Raw genomic sequence first — 23,882 nt, forward strand, 5'->3', positions numbered from 1 at the left:
CTCCTGGTTTCTCCTCGTCCTCCTGGTTGCTCCTCCTCCTCCTCCTCCTCCTCCTCCTCCTCCTCCTCCTCCTGGTTTCTCCTGGTTTCTCCTCCTCCTCCTGGTTCCTCCTCCTCCTCCTCCTGGTTACTCCTGGTTTCTCCTCCTCCTCCTGGTTCCTCCTCCTCCTCCTCCTGGTTTCTCCTGGTTTCTCCTCCTCCTCCTGGTTCCTCCTCCTCCTCCTCCTCCTCCTCCTGGTTTCTCCTGGTTTCTCCTCCTCCTCCTGGTTCCTCCTTTTCCTCCTCCTCCTCCTGGTTTCTCCTGGTTTCTCCTCCTCCTCCTGGTTCCTCCTCCTCCTCCTCCTCCTGGTTTCTCCTGGTTTCTCCTCCTCCTCCTGGTTCCTCCTTTTCCTCCTCCTCCTCCTGGTTTCTCCTGGTTTCTCCTCCTCCTCCTGGTTCCTCCTCCTCCTCGTCCTCCTGGTTTCTCCTGCTTTCTCCTCCTCCTCCTGGTTCCTCCTCCTCCTCCTCCTCCTCCTGGTTTCTCCTGGTTTCTCCTCTTCCTCCTTGTTCCTCCTCCTCCTCCTCCTCGTTTCTCCTGGTTTCTCCTCCTCCTCCTGGTTCCTCCTCCTCCTCCTCCTCCTCCTCCTCCTCCTCCTGGTTTCTCCTCCTCCTCCTGGTTCCTCCTTCTCCTCCTCCTCCCGGTTTCTCCTGGTTTCTCCTCCTCCTCCTCCTCCTCTTGGATTCTCCTGGTTTCTCCTAGTCCTCCTGGTTCCTCCTCCTCCTCCTCCTCCCGGTTTCTCCTCGTTTCTCCTTCTCCTCCTGGTTCCTTCTCCTCCTCCTCTTCCTCCTGGTTTCTCCTCCTCCTCCTGGTTCCTCTTGGTTTCTCCTTCTCCTCCTGGTTCCTCCTCGTTTCTCCTCCTCCTCCTGGTTTCTCCTGGTTTCTCCTCCTCCTCCTAGTTACTCCTCCTCCTCCTCCTCCTGGTTCCTCCTGGTTTCTCCTCCTCCTCCTGGTTCCTCTTGGTTTCTCCTCCTCCTCCTGGTTCCTCCTCGTTTCTCCTCCTCCTCCTGGTTTCTCATGGTTTCTCCTCCTCCTCATGGTTCCTCCTCCTCCTCCTCCTGGTTTCTCCTGGTTTCTCCTCCTCCTCCTCCTCCTGTTTTCTCCTGGTTTCTCCTCCTCCTCCTGGTTCCTCCTCCTCCTCCTCCTCCTCCTCCTCCTCCTGGTTTCTCCTGGTTTCTCCTCCTCCTCCTGGTTCCTCCTTTTCCTCCTCCTCCTCCTGGTTTCTCCTGGTTTCTCCTCCTCCTCCTGGTTTCTCCTGCTTTCTCCTCCTCCTGGTTTCTCCTGCTTTCTCCTCCTCCTCCTGGTTCCTCCTCCTCCTCCTCCTCCTCCTGGTTTCTCCTGGTTTCTCCTCCTCCTCCTTGTTCCTCCTCCTCCTCCTCCTCGTTTCTCCGGGTTTCTCCTCCTCCTCCTGGTTCCTCCTCCTCCTCCCCCTCCTCCTGGTTTCTCCTGGTTTCTCCTGGTTTCTCCTCCTCCTCCTGGTTCCTCCTCCTCCTCCTCCTGGTTTCTCCTGGTTTCTCGTCCTCCTCCTGGTTCCTCCTCCTCCTCCTCCTCCTCTTCCTCCTGGTTTCTCCTGGTTTCTCCTCCTCCTCCTGGTTCCTCCTCCTCCTCCTCCTGGTTTCTCCTCCTCCTCCTGGTTCCTCCTCCTCCTCCTCCTCCTCCTCCTCCTCCTGGTTTCTCCTGGTTTCTCCTCCTCCTCCTGGTTCCTCCTCTTCCTCTTGCTCCTCCTCCTCCTCCTGGATTCTCCTGGTTTCTCCGCCTCCTCCTGGTTCCTCCTCCTCCTCCTCCTCCTCCTCCTGGTTTCTCCTGGTTTCGCCTCCTCCTCCTGGTTCCTCCTCCTCCTCCTCCTCCTCCTGGTTTCTCCTGGTTTCTCCTCCTCCTCCTGGTTCCTCCTCCTCCTCCTCCTCCTGGTTTCTCCTAGTTTCTCCTCCTCCTCCTGGTTCCTCCTCCACCTCCTCCTCCTCCTGGTTTCTCCTCCTCCTTCTGGTTCCTCCTCCTCCTCCTCCTCCTCCTGGTTTCTCCTCCTCCTCCTGGTTCGTCCTCCTCCTCCTCCTCCTCCTGGTTTCTCCTGGTTTCTCCTCCTCCTCCTGGTTCCTCCTCCTCCTCCTCCTCCTCCTCCTGGTTTCTCCTGGTTTCTCCTCCTCCTCTTGGTTCCTCCTCCTCCTCCTCCTCCTGGTTTCTCCTGGTTTCTCCTCCTCCTCCTGGTTCCTCCTCCTGCTCCTCCTCCTCCTCCTGGTTTCTCCTGGTTTCTCCTCCTTTTCCTGGTTCCTTCTCCTCCTCCTCTTCCTCTTCCTGGTTTCTCCTGGTTTCTCCTCCTCCTCCTGGTTCCTCCTCCTCCTCCTCCTGGTTTCTCCTCCTCCTCCTGGTTCCTCGTCCTCCTCCTGCTCCTCCACTTGATTTCACCTCCTCCCCCTGGTTCCTCGTCCTCCTCCTCCTCCTCCTCCTGGTTCCTCGTCCTCCTCCTCCTCCTCCTCCTCCTGGTTCCTCGTCCTCCTCCTCCTCCTCCTCCTGGTGTCTCCTCCTCCTCCTGGTTCCTCTCCTCCTCCTCCTCCTCCTCCTGGTTTCTCCTCCTCCTCCTGGTTCCTCTCCTGCTCCTCCTCCTCCTAGTTTATCCTGGTTTCTCCTCCTCCTCCTGGTTCCTCCTCCTCCTCCTCAACCGTCTGGTTTCTTCTGGTTTCTCCTCCTCCTCCTGGTTCCTCCTCCTCCTCCTTCTGGTTTCTCCTGGTTTCTCCTCCTCCTCCTGGTTCCTCCTCATTTCTCCTCCTCCTCCTGGTTTCTCCTCCTCCTCCTGGTTCCTCCTCCTCCTCCTCCTCCTGGTTCCTCCTGGTTTCTCCTTCTCCTCCTCCTGGTTCTTCCTGGTTCCTCCTCCTCCTCCTCCTCCTGGTTTCTCCTCCTCCTCCTGGTTCCTCCTCCTCCTCCTCCTCCTGGTTTCTCCTGTCCTCCTGGTTTCTCCTGGTTTCTCCTCCTCCTTCTGGTTCCTCCTCCTCCTCCTCCTCCTCTCCCCCTGGTTCCTCCTGGTTTCTCCTCCTCCTCCTGGTTCCTCCTGGTTTCTCCTCCTCCTCCTGGTTTCTCCTGGTTTCTCCTCCTCCTCCTGGTTCCTCCTCCTCCTCCTCCTTTTGGTTTCTCCTGGTTTCTCCTCCTCCTCCTGGTACCTCCTCCTCCTTCTCCTTCTCCTGGTTTCTCCTGGTTTCTTCTCCTCCTCCTGGTTCCTCCTTCTCCTCCTCCTCCTCCTGGTTTCACCTGGTTTCTGCTCCTTCTCCTGGTTCCTCTTGGTTTCTCCTCCTCCTCCTGGTTCCTCCTGGTTTCTCCTCTTCCTCCTGTTTCTCCTGGTTTCTCCTCCTCCTCCTCGTTACTCCTTCTCCTCCTCCTCCTGGTTCCTCCTGGTTTCTCCTCCTCCTCCTCCTGGTTCCTCCTGGTTTCTCCTCCTCCTCCTCCTGGTTCCTCCTGGTTTCTCCTTCTCCTCCTCCTGGTTCTTCCTGGTTTCTCCTCCTCCTCCTCCTGGTTCCTCCTGGTTTCTCCTCCTCCTCCTTCTGGTTCCTCCTGGTTTCTCCTCCTCCTCCTCCTGGTTCCTCCTGGTTCCTCCTGGTTTCTCCTCCTCCTCCTCCTGGTTTCTCCTGGTTCTCCTCTCCTCCTCCTCCTGGTTTCTCCTGGTTTCTCCTCCTCCTCCTCCTCCTGGTTTCTCCTGGTATCTCCTCCTCCTCCTCGGTTCCTCCTCCGCCTCCTCCTCCTGGTTTCTCCTCCTCCTCCTGGTTCCTCCTCCTCCTCCTCCTCCTGGTTTCTCCTGGTTTCTCCTCCTCCTCCTGGTTCCTCCTCCTCCTCCTCCTCCTCCACCTGGTTTCTCCTGGTTTCTCCTTCTCCTCCTCCTGGTTCCTCCTCCTCCTCCTCCTCCTGGTTTCTCCTGGTTTCTCCTCCTCCTCCTCCTGGTTCCTCCTGGTTTCTCCTCCTCCTCCTCCTGGTTCCTCCTGGTTTCTCCTCCTCCTCCTCCTGGTTCCTCCTGGTTTCTCCTCCTCCTCCTCCTGGTTCCTCCTGGTTTCTCCTCCTTGTCCTCCTGGTTCCTCCTGGTTTCTCCTCCTCCTCCTCCTGGTTCCTCCTGGTTTCTCCTCCCCCTCCTCCTGGTTCCTCCTGGTTTCTCCTCCCCCTCCTCTGGTTCCTCCCGGTTCTCCTCCTCCTCCTGGTTCCCCCCGGTTTCTCCTCGTTCTCCTGGTTTCTCCTCCCTCCTCCTCCTCCTCCTCCTCCTCCTCCTCCTCCTCCTCCTCTCCTCCTCCTCCTCCTGGTTCCTCCTGGTTTCTCCTCCTCCTCCTCCTGGTTCCTCCTGGTTTCTCCTCCTTGTCCTCCTGGTTCCTCCTGGTTTCTCCTCCTCCTCCTCCTGGTTCCTCCTGGTTTCTCCTCCCCTCCTCCTGGTTCCTCCTGGTTTCTCCTCCCCTCCTCTGGTTCCTCCCGGTTTCTCCTCCTCCTCCTGGTTCCCCCCGGTTTCTCCTCGTTCTCCTGGTTTCTCCTCCTCCTCCTCCTCCTCCTCCTCCTCCTCCTCCTCCTCCTCCTCCTCCTCCTCCTCCTCCTCCTCCGGTGCTGGTTTCTCCTCCTCCTCCTCCTCCTCCTCCTCCTCCTCCTCCTCCTCCTCCTCTCCTCTGGTGCTGGTTTCTCCTCCTCCTCCTCTTCCTCCTCCTCTCCTCCTCCTCCCCACCTCCCCCTTCCCCTTCTCCTCTCTTTCTTCTTCCTCCTCCTTCGTTGACAGAGTCTTGCTCTGTTGCCCAGGCTGAAGTGCAGTGGTGTGATCTCAGCTCACTGCAACCTCTGCCTCCCGGGTTCAAGCGATTCTCCTGGCTTCTGCCTCTTGAGTACCTGTGATTATAGGTGCCTACCACCACGTCTGGCCAATTTTTATAGTTTTAGTAGAGATGAGTTTCACCATGTTGGCCAGACTGGTCTCAAACTCCTGACTTCAGGTGATCTGTCTGCCTCGACCTCCCACAGTGCTGGGATTACAGGTTTGAGTCACCGTGCCTGGCTGGTGCTGTTATCTTCTATGAGCTATATTTATTGTCTTTAGGAAATTTAGTATTGATCATTGTTATTGTTATCCAACAAATTTCCAGTGTTATACACACACACTCTCTCTCTCACACACACACACTCTTACACACACACTTTCTTAGTGAGATGTGAATAAGCCAATTTTTAAAAATTGCAAATGGGGAAGCAAAAATGCCCATTTAGCACAAGGCTTCTTCATACAAAGCAGGAAATAAAATATGTGTGCATATCAAATGTATGTCTAAATTTGTTTAATCGACATGTCCAAATGAACAGGTATCACTTTTCAAAATACTGATCATTAAACATTTCATTATCTTTGTTTATGTGTTAAAATTATCCCAAATCCAACATTTTAGATAAGGAAAAGCAGAACATACTCTTCAGGTGTAAGTCAGAGAAGTCAGAGATTGGGGAAGGACAGATGTAAAATAAAATAAAAGACATATTTAAGTTCTAAATAGCATACCTTATGAAGTTTTGAAACAGACAATTCCTGAGATAATTTATTTGGCAGGTGCTAAAGAAAACATGTTATCTTCTAAAATGCTATTAAAGTAAATTTAGAAATTGTAAGTTCAAGTTTAAATTCAAACTTGGTTTTCTTATGCACCCTAAATTCCACTAACGTTGTAATTAAGTTTTGTTTCCTATAGAGTATGGCTTCGAGCTCTCCCAGAAACCCCATCTCTGTTTCTGGGATTCTCACTCTTTCCTCATGCTTTATTTGTGGGTTTCTTTCTGTTTTTGTTTTTTTCTTTGGGTGCTTTATTTATTGGTTTCTTTCTGTTTTTGACTTTCACAAATATATTTAGAAAGAGTGTCTCCCAAACAAATCCCTTTAACGTCTTGGTTAGGTAAAAAGAAGAATTAAATTGGGAAAAGCTGAGGACATGAAAACACTTTCGCTGAATATATGTCAAGGTTAGTAAATAGCTGTTTTTGAGTGGTCATCTCTGAATACCTAGGGAAGTCACCGATAGGATAATAGCCTACAGCTGTCTGCTGCTACTTCCCTGACAAACTGGAAGATATGCTGGAAAAAATGGCTGTATTATAGACATGGGTTTAAAAAAATTCCTATCTTTTATCGTAACATATTTGTTTGGTATAGATTACCTTCAAAGGCTAACTCTGTAAATAAAATTATATCAGAATAACACATCTATTTACAGAGGAATCATATCTGCCTTATAAATATATGTTCTAAGAGACACGTTTTATTCTTTTAAATAAAGAGATTAAGAACATTCTAAATAAATGATGAAATTTATATTTATATCCCTTCATTTTATCTATCCCTAAAAACAAATCAGAAAAAACTTTTCTGTGCAGTAAATTTTTTAGAGAAGATCAAAGAATCTTCTTTCCCCGTCCCCTACCACTTTACATAGCCTGAAGTAAGCGCTCTCTTTATGGTATGTATTCTATGTGGGTATGCCCATGAATGTCACATTTATTCTACCTGTCAAGAAATTTGACAGTTATTTACATATAATGTGCATGATTTCTAGGGAGTAGACCACCTGAAGTTTTTATTTTATAATACTTGACCCTTCTGTGATGAAATGGAACAAATTCAAGTTTTCTCACTTAATACATCTGAAAGATAACAGTAATGGTCAAGATTTAATAGCCTTCATAAAAGGGGTTCAAGCATTATTTATTTAAATGTTTATTATTATAAGGGAGTTAAATTATAATCAGAGTTTGAGATTTCAGGGAATAAACTGACCATAGTTGGAGAGAAGTTTCTATACCACACTAGCCTTATATATGACCAGTTCATAAACAACTTATAATCAGCACCTACTTGCTGCTCACCTGAACTACTTTACTATAATTCCATGGTTGGTGACAAGAAAAGAATTCTTTTGTTTGAAATAAAATAATTTGGCTGTTCCTTCACTTTAGATTAGCTTAAATGTACATTTTAACTTTACTATCATTTTCCAGCCCATACGACATGTATCAGCTAGACCATTCTTTGATTCTGTGGCCAAGAAATAATAGAACAAAGCCATCAGCATTTTTAAATTTTTCAATTTAACAGTTGAAATTTTACAATTTTTAATTGTAAAATTAAAATTTAAAAATTTCAGTTTTACAATTTTTAATTGTAACAGTTTATAGTCATTTGCCTTTCTCTTTTCCAGTTTTAATAACTCTTGTCTCTCACTTGGGTTTGTTGATTATCAATGTATCTTTTTTCTTAGATTATCCTTTAGACAAATGGGTTCACGGGAAGGTTTTTGTTTCCTTAATTCTGTTTCAGCTTTGGCATGATTCACGATGGAGAAGGCAATCCCTGCAGAAAGGCTGAAGGCAATATCATGTCTCCTACACTGACCGGAAACAACGGAGTGTTTTCATGGTCTTCCTGCAGCCGACAGTATCTCAAGAAATTCCTCAGGTATGACAGGTTCAATCTAGGGGTGCTCCTAGGTTTGGAGTGGTGACAGAATTGTGCTCCATAGATGTGAAAACAAACACTCAGTGGAAATATCTTTTGATCTCTCAATAAACAGAAAGACCAATTGTGATGGTAACATTATTGTTGAAAAAAATAGATTGAAACCTAATATTGTGCTAAATGCTCTCCAAGTATTTCCTCTTTCAATCCCGACAGCAATAGTATTATCCTCATTCCACCGTTGAGAACTCGAGTCTTAGAGAGGTTAATTGCATTGCTTAAGGTACTATCACTTGTAAGTTGCAGACAGAAGACTCACACTTAGATCTGTTCTGACTCTAGGATCTATACTCAACCATCTCTCCCCTGTGACTTCCAGAGGCTGCTAGGTATATTTTGTTTTTACTGTGACTAATTATTTCAATCATGTCAATTAGTGTGTCGTAAAGTATTTTTTAAATGCTCAAATGGTATGTGTGTGTTGGTGTTTTAATGAAGAGAGCATTTTTTTGACTGTTTTGTTTGAAATGGCTAGAAGCTTGTAAAAAAAAGAAAAGAAAAGAAAAAGGAATAAAAGAAATGGCTAGAAGCTAGCTCTATGTCCAAATGGTAGCCAGAGAGGATGGTAGCTCTATCAAATGCTTGTAATAACACAGAACCCTTAAGTTGCATTAGTAAAAGTAGGTGTTTAAAAAGTTGCACTATTTAGTTCATATTAAAGAATGAACCCAAATTTGAATTATAGATAGATAGATAGATACACTTTTTAAATTTATGTTGACCCACAAGGACACTTAGATGCTGATGTCATATCTCTTTGACCAGACGTTAGAGAAATTTCTTTGGGAATTGACATCCTTGATCCTTTTTTTAAAACCTGTACCATTGTGTATTATTTGCAAATGTTTAAAGAATCAGTGAGACATAGACACAATGCATATTAAACATGAAGGTATCTAACCAAATATGCGCAGAGGGTAGTAAAATAACAGCAGACTTTTTGCCAGTAAGCTTTGCCATGAAGATTTTCTATGAGTTTTTAATTGATGATTTGGTACTAAAATTATCCGTTCCAACTCATGTAAGAATGCAGGTAATAAATACTACAAGTCAAGATCAACTTAACATAGGTTGAATTTCTATCTGTATATAGTTAAATGAGTTTGGATAATAAAGATAGCAGCAGCTTACTTTGAACGCTGACTGTGCTTTATGAAGCATGCTGTATTTTTCTCGTTTGGACTGTGCAATAACCTTTATGAGAGTATTGTCACTCGTGAGCTGTCTAACTTGGTCTTGGTTGCATGGTTGATGAGGACCCCCGTCTGTGTCAAAACAAAATTACACTTAACCACCATGCTAATTAACGTCTATTTTAATTATTTAAGTAAGTGGAGATGAGGTGCTTTCTAAGAATATTTATGTCATCAGGACTGATTTTTGCTCTCAACAGGTCCCAGTCAAACATACTTGAGGGAAATTTTTCTGCCTCATGCCCCAGTTCATTATTCCTCTTTTATTTCAAGAATGTTATTTATTTTTGTCTGTAAGCCTTACTGTACGGTAAAGTGCATCTTTGACCTCTGCTGCATTATCCATTAAAAAAATCTGTGTGTGTGTGTGTGTGTGTGTGTGTGTGTGTGCGTGTGTGTGTGTGATTTAAAACTCCACGAAGACAGGTACTGTGTCTGTCTGGTTTATTTTGTACCTTTAGTGCTTTGTCTAAGGTATGCCACAGAGTAGGGACTCAGTGCAAATTTTTGAATGTTGTTGAATGAGATTGTTGATGAGAGTTTTCAAATATATTGACCTTTTCCGTCTCCTGTCAAATCCCAAGCCAAATCACTTGGATGGCTAGAATTTTCAGCCTCTTGTAAAGCCCTTCCTGGCTGTGTACATTCCATTCCATTAGATAGGACTCACTCTGTGGAATAAACATAGCTTTGAACTTTAAACGTATACCTGTTTCTCTAACTGCGTTGTCTTTTTCTTTGCATGAATGCATTCAGAAGTGGACTGTTGTAAATGGAAAGATCACAGATCAACTGAGTCATTAATAAAGATGTATTGTCATTACAGCACACCTCAGGCGGGGTGTCTGGTGGATGAGCCCAAGCAAGCGGGACAGTATAAATATCCGGACAAACTACCAGGACAGATTTATGATGCTGACACACAGTGCAAATGGCAATTTGGAGCAAAAGCCAAGTTATGCAGCCTTGGTTTTTTGAAGGTATGTTTGCTTGTGATTTCAAACTTACATTAAGACTCTGCAGTGTGTCTGTGTCCCTAACAGTGTAAACATTTGGTTTGCCAAGGCCAAGGGTTAGGGTCTGGGTTATCTCTACCATGTCAGTTGGGGGGCATGATAATTAAGTGGCAATTTTACTGTCAGTGAATTATCCAGGCCTATCCACATAGACCATGCCTGTTTAAATACTGCTTGACTGCCTCCTTGGTAGAAAATTCTTTGTCTTTAGATGAAGACTTTGTCCCTAGAAGTAAACCTGAGAACAATAGTTGGTACCTGTTGCTGATCACTGCTTCCGTTCTCTATATGTTCTTATTCCCTCTTCATTTGATAGATTTAGAATCATCACCTCCCAAAATACATCGTTTGCCTTTTATAATATAAGAAAACTGTTATTAGCAGCTAACTTTAAAAATATTGTGTCTACATTCAAGGTATATCTTCAGTAATATTAGTGAGATTTTTGTATCAAGTCTTCAAAGAATTATAACTTATAAAAAAGAGAATGGGAAAAACACAAAAGTTCAGGTTGTAGAAATAAGACACCTTGTTCCCCTTGGTCAAGGATGGTATTACTGACAGTATTACAGTCTCGACTTTACTAGAAAGTAGAATCATTTGTAAGTTGGTTTATTCCCAATATGCAAAGAGAAATCTGGAAGTTGCAAGTAGCTGAAAAGTGCATGGAAATTATGGAGGTTTATAGCTCCTCTTTCCCACTCTCTTCCTGTTTCTCTAGTAGCTAAGTGAGCTAAGTGAGCCTCTGCCCCACATAAGGCATTGCACTTAAAGATTTATTTTACTTTACCTCCATCTTCACAAAAACCCTTCAAGTGAGAATTATTACCGCTTTTGACCTGGAGCTCAGAAAATAAATTCAACTTGCCCAAAGCCACAAAACTTTTAAATGGTGGAATTTAACAAAGCAAATCACACACGTTAATGTTAGGTTTTCTCTTCTTCACCAGTGGCTGGTACCAGTCACTGTTACCAGTGTTTCCTAAATTCAGTCATTAATATCCAGTCATTAATAACTACCTTCTTTAGTTGGATCATCTCTGTATTACTATTCACTCACTGCTTTTCTAGAAACCAATTCATATTCAAAATACAAGTCCAGTCCTAAGAAATAACGTCCATCAAATCATACGTTTGATATGGGGTTACATATTTTTTCTAATACAGTTTCAATGCATAACCATTGAAAATTTTTCCAGATGTGATTCACATTTGTTTTCGTGTATCCTTCATGACACGTGGACCTTACTTTCACAAATTCTGGTGAACCATATGTAAAAACTAACAAATTGGCTGGGTGCAGTAGGATCACGTGAGCCCAGGAGTTTAAGAACAGCCTAGGTAACAAAGTGAGACCCCTTCTTTACAAAAAATAAAAACATTAGCTGGGCTAGTGGCATGCACCTGTAGTCTAAACTACTAGGGAGGCTGAGGCAGGGGGATCATTTGAGCCCAGCAGTTCAAGGGTGAAGTAAATTATGATAACACTATGGCACTTCAGCCTGGACAACAGACTGAGACCCTATCTCTTAGGAAAAAAAAAAAAAGAAAGAAATTGTTCTGTTTGCCTGTTAAGTTGATGGTTTTGGCAGAAGTAGCCATTCACTTTGTTGAAAAAGTTTGTCTCCTAATTTTACCTCTTGTTCACTTTATTCTAAAGGAATCATTATCTTATTAATCTCAAATTTATTACGTACTAACTATGCAGGAAAAGCAGAGTTGATAGTAAGCATGATTTTTTTTTTTTTTTTTTTTTTTTGAGATGGAGTCTTGCTCTGTCACCAGGCTGGAGTGCAGTGGCATAATCTCGGCTCACTACAACCTCCGTCTCCTGGGTTCAAGCAGTTCTTCCGCTTCAGCCTCCCAAGTAGCTGGGACCACAGCCATGTGCCACCATGCCCGGCTAATTTTTGTATTTTTTTTTTAGTAGAGACGGAGTTGCTGCACATTGGCCAGGATGGTCTTGATCTCCTGAGCTCGTGATCCGCCCACCTTGGCCTCCCAAAGTGCTGGGATTACAGGCGTTAGCCACCGTGCTTGGCCTACGCATGGTTTTCTTTAGAAATACAAAGGAGGTTCCTAAAACTACTATCATTCCTTCAGAATCATACATGTGTGGGTTACCTGCTCTGTGTCAGGCAGTGTGCAGGGCTTAACCTTTTTAAATTATAGATTGTTTTCTGGGACTCACTATATTTTTAAAAGGCAGCATCTCAATCTGATGGTCTTTCCTGGGAAGCAGAACAAAGGGAAATGAAAATTCTAGACTAAAAGATTGATTCAAACAAGGAAAGGGAGGGCGAGAAAGACTCACTTAAGGGAGAAATGACTTAAAATGGTGGTGATGTTAATAGAGAAGGTAGCGTTGTTTGACAGACTCTGATTGTAGATTATTTTCCCCACACGTTAGCTTTTGGTATTATTTTTAAACCTACTTATAACTTGAACCCATAGCCACACCTCTGAGGATCATAAATATCGTCAGGTTCTGGCTAGGAGGGATTTCCAAAACAAAATCCTTTACTCATCCTGTCAAGTAGAAAGAGTTTAGACCAGCCCCGGCAACACAGAAAAGAGTTGAAACCTGTCTTCAGGACCTTTATTCTCCTATTATTACTTTTTTCATCTTTTCTCCTCACTTTTCTTTTCCTCCAGGCCTGCTAGAAGGGTAGGGTTGCATAGTGATTAGAAGAACAACACCACCAACAAAAAAACTCTCAAAGCGTCCTCTCAAACCAGCAGGTGCAATACACTGGCATGACCTGAAACTTGGTAGGAATGTGCTGGCCTGGTGAGGTGACTCACGCCTGTAATCCCAGCACTTTGGGAGGCTGAGGTGGGCAGATCCCCTGAGGTCAGGAGTTCAAGACCAGTCTGTCCAACATGGAGAAACACCATCTCTACTAAAAACTCAAAATTAGCTGCACATGGTGGTGGGTGCCTGTAGTCTCACCTACTCCAGAGGCTGAGGCAGGAGAATCACTTGAACATGGGAGGCGGAGGTTGCAGTGAGCTGAGATCGCGCCATTGCACTCTAGCCTGGGCAACAAGAGTGAAACTCTGACTCAAAAACAAAAGAGAAAGAAATGTTTCATTCCGGCCTAAGGAATGAGAAATTTGGGGGCTAGGACCCCGATACTCATATTCTAACGAAAGCTCCAGGTGACACTGATGCACAAAGCTGAGCGTCACTGGGTTAGGCAGTCTTCAGTTTTGAACGTTCACGCGTACACATTCGCACACATGCATCTCTGGATTTGGAAGTCGCATCAACCTAGGTTTAACATTCTGTTGTGAGATGTCCTACAAGCTTGGGGAAAGGACTCAACCTCCCTTAGTCTTAGAGTTCTCCTTTGAAAGGTGAAGATTGTAATAGTTCTTTCGTGGCACATTTGTGAGGATTCTTCTCTTGATCCACTTGCCTTACTCAGTCAGCAATGCAAGTTTCTTCTGACTCTCTTCCGTATGTCTTTGGCATGATGGCCACCATCACGTTTGACTCCTTCCACAGTGGCTGCCCTGGCAAAAAGGCTCTGGGGCTGGCTATTTTGGATCACTCATCCCCATCTTCTCCTCCTCTCCCAGCCATGAGTTTTCTGTCTTCAGCACGCTAGACTTGATCTCCGTTCTCATCCAAAGTGTTCAGGAAAATGAGTTGCTAATCTTTCTAACGGTTCTGAGTTATTTGTAAAGATCCAAAGCAGGATTCCCTCTATTACACGTGGGATCGTTCTGCACTTTTCAAATGCTTACTGATTCCAGGAGTGAACTGATGATATTTGCCAGAGGGTCTCAAACGCTGTCACAGACTGATCAAGGCTTTCATGCTAGTTATTTTACTAAACTAGAAGTGAGTAACTGCACAAATGCATCCTCTTTATCTGACTACCTCGGTAAACAGCACAGTTACAACGCAGGAGCTCAGTGTTAATGTTTATCTGTAGACCTACTGAAAGAATTTGAAGCTGAATAGAAACTGAGGGGAAGATATTTTCTCTTGAATGTTCTCAGCCTATCATTTCAGAGAGCATTGTATTTGAAGGATAGCAGAATGAATGTATATTTTTTCTGTCAATCAAGAAAAGTGACAAGACAAGTCTCAAGTAATTTAGATTTATCTGCCAAAGTTAAGGATGCGCCCAGGAGACAGGTCTATGCCTTTCTCCGAAGATGAAGGTGATTTCGAGGGCTCCAAATTGAAAGAGGAAAGCGTGGGAAATTAAGAAGTACACAATTATTATGTAAGAAGGGAGTAGGGAAAAGTAGTGATTCATGCCTTTCTCTGGCTCAGTAATGCCGCGTTTTTTCTTATGTAAGATGACATAAACAAATGGGGCAGAGAAAAAAATGCAGTGAATCTGCATTTTACATGAGATAAATATAGACAAAATGGGGCGGGGGCACAAACAATCAGATAGGCGTTTGTGTCTGCTGGACTGCAGTGACTGCACCTGTAAAGATAAGCTATCAGTTTACGTTGCCATGGTGCAATTTTGGCAGCTCACTAGGAATTTCCTGTGGGCAAAATAAGGAGGAAGCGTGTAGTTTTTCATCTTGCAGTCTTCTTATTTAGGAGCCAAAACGGGGAGGCAGGTTGTGTGACCCAGTTCCAAGTCTGACTTTTCCCTTTGGCTTAATGAGTTTGGGGTCCCAAAAGTTAACTTCCTTTCACCCTTCTTTCAAGAATTTGCCGTCAGGATTAATGAATGGTCAATAACTCAAAACTTCCTAGTATGGAATCATACTGTTTGATACTGTTAGACTATTCCCTTGTAATATGCCAAGTTTACTGCATCCCATTTTAACTTCTGTTAACATATCCCATGCACTCACGGTCCAATGATGTTGTTGTTCTTGTATGTTTTCCAGATACTTCCTCTTTCATGTCTACAAGTCTTTGTATATGTTTCCTATCCTAGTAGGCTGTGTGGACACCTGGTGACGCTTAACTATTTTTTTATTGTTGTTAAAGATTCACTTTAAATGTTACCTCCTTATTTTCTCAAGGAGATTGAAACATTTCTTTCTCTGGGTTCCATTTCCACCTTATGTGTCACTTTTATAAACTTGTGATACATTTTCATTGTCGATGTACATCTCTTGCCTCAGTTGATAAGAGAGTATCTGCCATGCCTAGCATGTGCTGGGTGTCATACCAGATACTCAGTATTACTTACTGGGCTTTACAGTGGTAACCACAGCTAATATGTTTTAGCATTCCCAGTTCTTTAAAGTGAAAGATGTTCCTTCTGCCTCCTCTCTTACCTTTCCTCAAGGAAGCAGGAGTGACTTATCTGACGGACCAGTTTAAGACTATATCTAGGCAGGCCTGCTGTAGTACCGTCTGAGCATCTTCTTTCTCATGCTGGAGGATGCACCCTTCTCTTCTGCCACCCTGGAGGTTGCCTGCCTTGAATGAGACTTGGGTTTGCCTCCTCTACCTCCAAGTATGAAGGGACAGTCTAATGCAATGGAGATAGTGTTAGAAGACCCTATTTGGCCACAGATCTCAGCCACATTCCCCAATTCATAATTATTGGTAATAAGGTTATTATCTAGATTTACGTTTCTTGGACTCCAGTGTCTTATTTAGTGGTGGAATAGATAGGAACATTATTTATTGTCCCCCCTAAATCCAACAGATAGGAATTGAAGTTAAATAATCTAAGCAAGATTAGGCAGAAAGTGCTAGTACACAGGAAAACAAAAGGCCCAGGTCTTAGAGTGAATGAACTCATAGAAAATTGAGGGTAAGATACTCTTTCCTTTCTGTAATACTAATACTTACTCAATGCCAATTATGTATCATATAGTACTTTAAGCACATGATACATACTAATGCTTCCATACCTTTTTTTTTTTTTTCGAGACAGAGTTTCACCCTTGTTACCCAGGCTGGAGTGCAATGGCGCGATCTGGGCTCACCGCAACCTCCGCCTCCTGGGTTCAGGCAATTCTCCTGCCTCAGCCTCCTGAGTAGCTGGGATTACAGGCACGTGCCACCATGCTCAGCTAATTTTTTGTAGTTTTAGTAGAGATGGGGTTTCACCATGTTGACCAGGATGATCTCGATCTTTTGACCTCGTGATCCACCTGCCTCGGCCTCCCAAAGTGCTGGGATTACAGGCTTGAGCCACCTCGCCCGGCCTGCTTCCATTACCTTTTGGGCATGTACTGTTATTCACATTTTCTAGATAAGAAATCTAAAACACATAAAAACAAATGCTTTACTAAGCTTTATATGAGCAAATGGCAGAACTAAAATTGGATCTGGGTAGCACATTCTCTTAACCATGATACTATACTGCCTCTCATATTCTCTACCTAGAAAAAATATAAAACGGTACTAGTGCCAATACCCTTACCAAAAAAGGGGAGGGGAGGGGCAAAAAACTGAATTAGTACATCACAACAGAAGAGTTACACATAGTCAATAAGTATATGAAATGGTACTCAATACCAATTGCTCTCAGGAATGTATAAAATAAGTTACAGGATCAGGCAGGGTGGCTCATGCCTGTAATCACAGCAGTTTCGGAGACCGAGGTGGGTTGATCATAAGGTCAGGAGATCGAGACCATCCTGGCTAACACGGTGAAACCCAATCTCTACTAAAAATCCCCCCCCAAAAAAAAAAACTAGCAGCACATGGTGGCACCCGCCTGTAATCCCAGCTACTTAGGAGGCTGAGGCAGGAGAATTGCTTGATCCCAGAGGCAGAGGATGCAGGTGAGCAGAGATCACTCCACTGTCTTCCAGCCTGTGTGACAGAGCAAGACTCCATCTCAAATAAATAAAATAAAATAAATACAGTGAGATACCACTACACACTGACCGGAATGGGGAATATTAAAAAGACTGACAACACCAAATGATACCAAAGACCAGAAGCAGCTGGAACTCTGCGTATTGCTGATGAGTGCATAAAGTGGTATAATCATTTTGGAAATGGTTTCGCAGGGTTGTTTCGACATATAAGGTGAAACATACCATTAGTCTCTGACCCAGCAAATATACTCCAAGTTATTTACCTGAAATAGATTAAGGCCTGTGTTCATAAAAAGGCTTGCCTAAGAATATTCTTAGCTGCTATTTGATTCAAGAAACCCAAGACTGGAAGCAACTTAAATGATCTACAAAAGGTGAATGTACAAGCAGATTAGCTTTTGCTGTATTCATATAATGAAATTCCATTCGTTAATCAAGAAGAACAAACTATTGATATACACAAAAGCATGGATGACTAAAAAACGTGGAACAAAAAAGTACATTCTGTATGGTTCCATTTGTATGAAATTTAAGAGAATGGGTAACAGTAACCTGTTGATGACTGAGATCAGAACAGTGATTGCCTCTAAGAGGGGAACTGACTGCAGACGGGCAAAAGGGAACTTTCTGGAGTCACGGAAATATTCTGTCTTGAATGTGGTGGTGTTTACAGTGGTGTATATATCCACCGAAACTCATAGGACAATATACTTAAAATGAATGTATATTATTGTATAAATCATACCTCTATAAAGTTTGTTTTAAAAATAGCATCAGGGGCAATTCTTATTGACTCCTCCTTTTTAATTGTTATCGGTTACTTTTAAATGACTGCTTAGCTTAAAAGCTTGGGCAATAAAGTCAGACATACCTGGGCTTAAATCCAGGCCAACTAGAGATTTTACCTGCTAAAGGAAGTTGGAAGAAATTACTTAACTTCTCTGAGTCTCAATTTTCTCCTGAGCACATTGAGGTGACAGTCATTCTTTCTTCACATGGTCACAGTGATGATACTATAATATATGGAAAACTCAAGATCCGGCTTTGTTTTTTTTCTTTTTTTTTTTTTTGAATATTCTGTTTGCTAGGTTCTTTTGTGTTGTCACTTCTTTTAATTCTCGAAGACTCTGAAAAATTCCAGAGTCTTTATTACAAGTAAAGACTATTTTAAATTATAAAGTTTGTCATTTTTATTCATATGTTGATTTACTAAAAAATATTTACTGAAGCCTACTTTGTACCGGGCACCGTTTTAGGTGCTTGGGGTACATCAGAGAGAAAACACGGTTCTGCACTCCCGTGACTGGTGGGAAGAAGCAAAGCACCTAAACTTTATAAATAAGTGATATTGTAACTGAAGCCACAGGCGCTAAGTAAGTTTGGAATAAGCTAAGGAACTTCGGGAGTCGATTGGGTGGTGGTTGATTAAGTTTTCTAATAGTGAGATCATTGGAGGTGAAATTTAGGCAAAGACTTGAAGGAGGTGAGAGAAAGATGCGTAGAGTTCAGGAAGTGGGACAGCCAGTGTAAAGGCCCACTTCTGGAGCAAGATTTGAGTGTTTGCAGAGCGTCAGGGAGCCAGTGTGACTAAACCAGAATATGCAAGGTGTAAACTGGTAGGTTACAATTGTCAGGGAGATAAAGGGGACTTGATTGCATATGACTTCATGGATGACAATTAGGACTTTGGATTATCTCTTGGTAAATGGACAAGACATAACAGGGTTTTGAGCAGAGAAATGCCATGAGCTGACTGACACTGAGTTGATTTGGAAGGATCTCCCTAGCTCAGTGCCATCCAGCAGAACTCTCTGTGATGATGCATGTGTTCTCTGTTACCCAATATGGTAGGCACTAACTACACGTCAACCTGAAATGTGACCAATGTGACTAAGGAAGTGAGTTCTTAATATGATTTTAAGTAAGGTAAATTCAGATTTAACAAGCCACATGTAGCAAGTGGCGATCATAGTGGACAATACAGCTCTAGTCACTGTGTTGAGGATAAACTGGGCAAGGTTGTGGGTAAAGTAGACCCTCGAGGCTTGTGAGGGCGTCCTGGCAGTGAGCTGTGTGTCAGGTGGCTTGGAACAGGATGGTAGAAATGGAAATGGCCATAGATGTTCAGATTCTGGAAATATTTTGAAGCCAAAGCCAATATGATTTTATGATCTAGTGGGAGATTTCTTGATAGAATATCAGAGAAACAAAAGAGTAAAGATGACTCGAGGATTTTTTTTTTTTTTTTTGAGACCAAGTTTTGCTCTCGTTGCCCAGTCTAGAGTGCAGTGGCGTGATCGTGGCTCACCACAACCTGCAACCTCCGCCTCCCAGATTCAAGTGATTTTCCTGCCTCAGCCTCCCAAGTACCTGAGATTATAGGCATGTGCCACCACACCCAGCGAATTTTGTATTTTTAGTAGAGATGGGGTTTTTCCATGTTGGTCAGGCGGGTCTCAAACTCCCAACCTCAGGTGATCCACTTGCCTCAGCCTCCCAAAGTGCTGGGATGACAGGTGTGAGCCATCACGCCTGGCTGACTCCAGGATATTCGACCAGAACTGCTGGAAATACAGAGGTGTCATGGAGTGAGATGGGGACAGTGAAATATGGGATAGGTTTTGAGGAGCCAATGAAGAACTTTCATTTTGGATGTGTTAAGTTTGTAATGCTTTATAAAACTTGGTTTGCAAAAGCCATTAACATTTTCAGCATGTCAAGTTTTACTTGAAGGGGTATCCATCCTATAGAATACCACTGGAGGACGTGACCAGCAAGTGACAGAACAGAGTAATGGATAGCATTGGGACTCTTTGCTTAAAAACGTTGCCTAGTTCAAAAAAATCATATGCAGGCAACATGAGACCTTCAGGTCTCTGTGGTTATTTTGTTTTCCCTTAAATTATGACTTAAGTCCAGGGAATTATGATAAGGGAAAGTTATTTGAATATGCTGGAAAAAAGGGGGGAGGTACAAGCAAAAAAAAAAGTGCAAACTCTCATTTCTGTTTACTTTGAAAGGGAGCCTTCTCAGAGGGCTTTCATGGTCGTCAAAGCATGTAGTTGGCTATAATTACACTTGACTTCTGTACTTCACCACAGAAGAAATAACATGTTCACACAGCCTGTCTTATTTCACTCTGGAATCCCTGTGTTTTTTTGTTTTGTTTTGTTTTGCTTTGTTTTCCTGGTTCTCTCCAGCTGCCCCTCCTGTTGGCCTTGTGGCTTGGCATTGGCTGCGACATGTAGCCTGTCTTTCATCTGCCCCAGGGCCATTTTGGTGGTTGCCACATAGGCACTGGGTGTGGGTTATGGCTTTTTCCTGGCTGTAAGAAGAAAAACAGTTTAGTTCTGAAAGCCTTTCTAAGCGTAGGTTTAATTGTTGCAGTGGCTATCTCTCATGCCTCCCGTTTCACATGGGCTGCTCTCCACAGATTGATTTCCGCAAACCCAGGGTGACTTAGTACAAAGACACGTAGCAGTGATGACCCTGATTCACTTTGCTGGGAAGCTGCCTCGTGATGTCTGCTACTGTCAGTGGTGGGTTCATGAACATATACATTCAGAGATGTATATATTCTGGCTTATGAGCTGTTTTGAGATTTGGGAATGGTACAGTTACCCACATCTGGGGCAGTGGCTGGTGGTGGTGTTTCTAAGAAGTGTCCTCAGTGTTCTTCCGTTCTCTTTTTGGAGGAAAAATTTTATGGTCTACAAGACCAAAATTACTGTATATATCTCTGGTTTCCCTATGTTTTCTTTGCTCAGTCCCACGGAAAGCTTTTCTCATGTGTTTGTGAAATATGTCAAAGCGTATTCTTGCCATATTTTCTAGCTATAAAATCTACATTAAATGGAGGTTGGGCAAGTTAGGCACCTGGTTCATTGAATTTTCAGGATTTCAACAAGTAACAACAAAAATGATTTTTCTCCTCCCTGGTTGTTTATATTTTCCACAAAATGTACGTGTTCACATTTTTACCGTAGGAAGTAGAATGTGGCAACCCAATGAAGTCACTTTGACCTTTTGCAGTGTTTCACGACATGTTATTAGGGATATAATTCTAAATAGCAACATGAACTGTTAGAACTAAAAGCAGTCTGGCTCTTTATAGATGAGAAAACTGAGGCCTGGAGAATTGATAGCCTTCCAATATCCATCAGTGGTAAATCCAGGCCCAGTGTAGTGGTTAAGTTACTAGACTCAGAAATCAGGCCAGCTTGAGGCCTGCCTTTGTCCCTGGCCAGCCATGTGACTTTAAAGCTTCAACAACATCGGTTGCTTGCTCAGTTTTTTCAGCTAAATGAGTTTAGATGAAAAATTAGTGTAGTTTCCACCACTAAAATGTTGATAATACTATAGTATTAGTTCCCTATCTAAATAATTCCACAAACTTAGTGTGAGTTAAGGTAACTACGCATTATCTTGTAGTTCTGGAAGTAGGCATTTGAAAGGACTAAAATCAGGCTGGGCATGATGGCTCACTCCTGTATGCCCAGCACTTTGGGAAGCCAAGGCAGGCGGATCACTTGAGGTCAGGAGTTCGAGACCAGCCTGGCCAACATGGTGAAACCCTGTCTCTACTAAAAATACAAAAATTGCCTGGGTGTGGTGGCTTGTAATCCCAGTTAATCAGAAGGCTGAGGTGGGAGAACCCTTGAACCCGGGAGACAGAGATTGTAGTGAGCCAAGATGGCACCATTGCACTCCAGCCTGGGTAACAAAAGTGAAAGTCAGCCTCAAAAAAAAAAAAAAAAAAAAAAAAAAAAAAGAAAGGACTAAAATCAGTGTGTCAGCAGGGTTTTAAAGACCTTAGGAGCGGAGCTATCTCCTTAACTTTTTCAGCTTCTAGAAGCTGCCTGCATTCCTTGGCTCTTGGCCCCTCCTTAATCTTCAAAGCCAGCAACATTCTCCTGGGTCTTTCTCAAGTTATCATCTCTCTTGTTCTCTTCTAAGCTTCTCTTTCCCATTTAAGGACCCTTGTGACTACGTTGGGCCCACCTGGAAAATTTAGGACAGTGTGTCCATTTCCAGTTCAACAACGACCTCAGTTGCACCTGCAACTTTAATTCTCCTTTGCTATGTAACTTCACATATTCACAGGTTCCCAGGATTAGGATGTCAACATCTTTGGGGGCCATTATTCTATGTACCACAGTGTAGCATGAGAATTATATTATTTCGTAGGTCTAGTTTGAGAATTAAAGTGATTACATGTTTGAAAATTGCAATAGAGATGAAGAAGGTGACGAGGCATTGTGGCTCGTGCCTGTAATCCCGGCACTTTAGGAGACTGAGGTGGGAGGAGCACTTTATGTTAGGAGTTTGAGATCAGCCTAAACAACAAAGCAAGAACCTGTCTCTACCATCAGTCAACGAATAAAATAAAAACAGCATTCATAAAAAAAAAACGCTTCATTTAGCTGGAAACCATAATTCTCAGCAAGTTAACACGAGAACACAACACCAAACATTGCATGTTCTTACATGCAATGTGGGAGTTTAACAAACAGAACACATGGACACTGGGAGGGGAACATCACACACTGAGGTCTGTTGCGGGGTGGGAGGTAGCGGGAGGGGAGAGCATTATGAGAAATACCTAATGTAGATGATGTGTTAATGGGTGCAACAAACCACCATGGCACATGTATACCTGTGTAACAAACCTGCATTTCTGCACATGTACCCCAGAAGAATAAAAACTTAAAAAAAAAAAGATGCTTCAGTTGAGCACACACAGAATCTTGAAAAAGCAACTGTAGAACATTATTTTTAAAGATGAAAAAGCCAATATTTTGAAGAACTGTATGTGCCAGGTAAAACTATCCCTTGACTTGTAGTTCTTCATTTATCGTTGAGAATAACTCTATAGAGTCAAGTACTGATTTTATCACTATTGTACAGATGAGAACGCTGCAACTTAAATGGATTCTGTAACATGTCCATAGGGAATGAAACCAGGAATTTCAGGATGATGATTTGAATCAGACTTGCTTTATTCCAGTCTTGACGTATTCTGCTACAATGGTTATTATCACTATCATGAGAGATCAGGTCCATCCCTTCCAAGCCAAGTGTTCTGTAAATTAAATGTTGCTACCTGCCAGCTGTTATTAAACACACATGAATATCTGGATACTTTAGAACCCCCTCACTTAGATAGTTGGTAAACATATTATCCTTGGTGTTATGAACTTCACTGGCCTCTACTTTCTGAATAATTTCTGATTTCAGCTACCCCAAAATATAATAATGTATACAAAATCTTTGAATATTCTTGTTTTTATTGTATAGCACCCTAACCGGCCCCTTTTTTTTCTTTCAGGACATTTGCAAATCACTTTGGTGCCACCGAGTGGGGCACAGGTGTGAGACCAAGTTTATGCCTGCAGCAGAAGGAACCCTTTGTGGCTTGAGTATGGTAAGCTGCATACCTGTTAGTTTTTAGCTCTGGAAATTTGATAAGGCCTAGAACTCAAACTGGACTGTCACCTTAGGATGGAATGCTTTGGCAGTATATATTTTCTGGCTTCTCTGTATATTAACCAACATTACTTAGCAGCAATTATAAAGCTGAATGCTCTATAACCCAGGTAGCTCAATTGTTGAAGATTTTTTTTTTTCTTTTCTGTCTTCGTCTTCCTGTTTTAGATGGTGGCTTGGCTCGAAATATCTCTCTTTCAATGAACTGACAGGTTTCACTGCATACCATTTTCGTTTTAAACTTGTGGTATATAAAAAGTCTTAGGGATCAGATGTCTTGTTATTAAAAAAAAAAAAAAAAAAGACTTTCCCTCCAGACCAAGGCCTCTGCTACTCAGCTCAACTCACAGGACCTGTCATTGAGCTTCTGACTTGCCCTGTAGATTTCCATCATGTACAGTGATTTTCCTATTGCAGGGTAAAGAACACCTCCACCTAGTGTGTACCTAAGGTCTTTTGGCTGATGAGCATCTTGTATGCAGAGAACCACCTCCATTTTGAAAGATGATGGGACATGTCAATATTTTGAATGAAGAACTCTCATGTATTAATTTCTGTGTTTCCTCCACTTTTCCAGGAGAGTCTGGAGGGCCAGTTTCATTTGGGCTACTAGTAAATGATCCAGATTTGGGGAGTTCATTTGAAGGTCCATGACAGAGATAATGAGATGGTACAGGTTGGCTGATCTCAATTATTGGCTCTTTCTCAAGGCCGTATAAGCCTATATAGGAAAAAATGGTCATTGGTCGTTTAAAGTTATTTGAAGGCTGGGTGTGATGGCTCACACCTGTAATCCGTACATTTTGGGAGGCCTAATGGGGAGGATTACTTGAAGCCAGGAGTTCAAGACCACGTAACATAGGAAGACCCTATCTCTACCAA

General features: G+C 43.3%; 1 protein-coding gene across 1 annotated transcript in view; it reads left to right on the plus strand.

The window, feature by feature from the left end:
- The window catches only part of ADAMTS18 (ADAM metallopeptidase with thrombospondin type 1 motif 18), a 97,851-nt gene that overhangs the window by 14,725 nt on the left and 59,244 nt on the right, over positions 1–23,882 (plus strand). The window contains exons 6-8 of the mRNA XM_039477491.2: positions 7,340–7,477; positions 9,557–9,710; positions 22,843–22,938. Coding sequence (XP_039333425.1) covers positions 7,340–7,477; positions 9,557–9,710; positions 22,843–22,938 — 388 coding nt within the window. The remainder of the gene's footprint in view (positions 1–7,339; positions 7,478–9,556; positions 9,711–22,842; positions 22,939–23,882) is intronic.

Source organism: Saimiri boliviensis, chromosome 1 (genome assembly GCF_048565385.1).
Source record: "Saimiri boliviensis isolate mSaiBol1 chromosome 1, mSaiBol1.pri, whole genome shotgun sequence".
NCBI lineage: Eukaryota > Metazoa > Chordata > Mammalia > Primates > Cebidae > Saimiri > Saimiri boliviensis.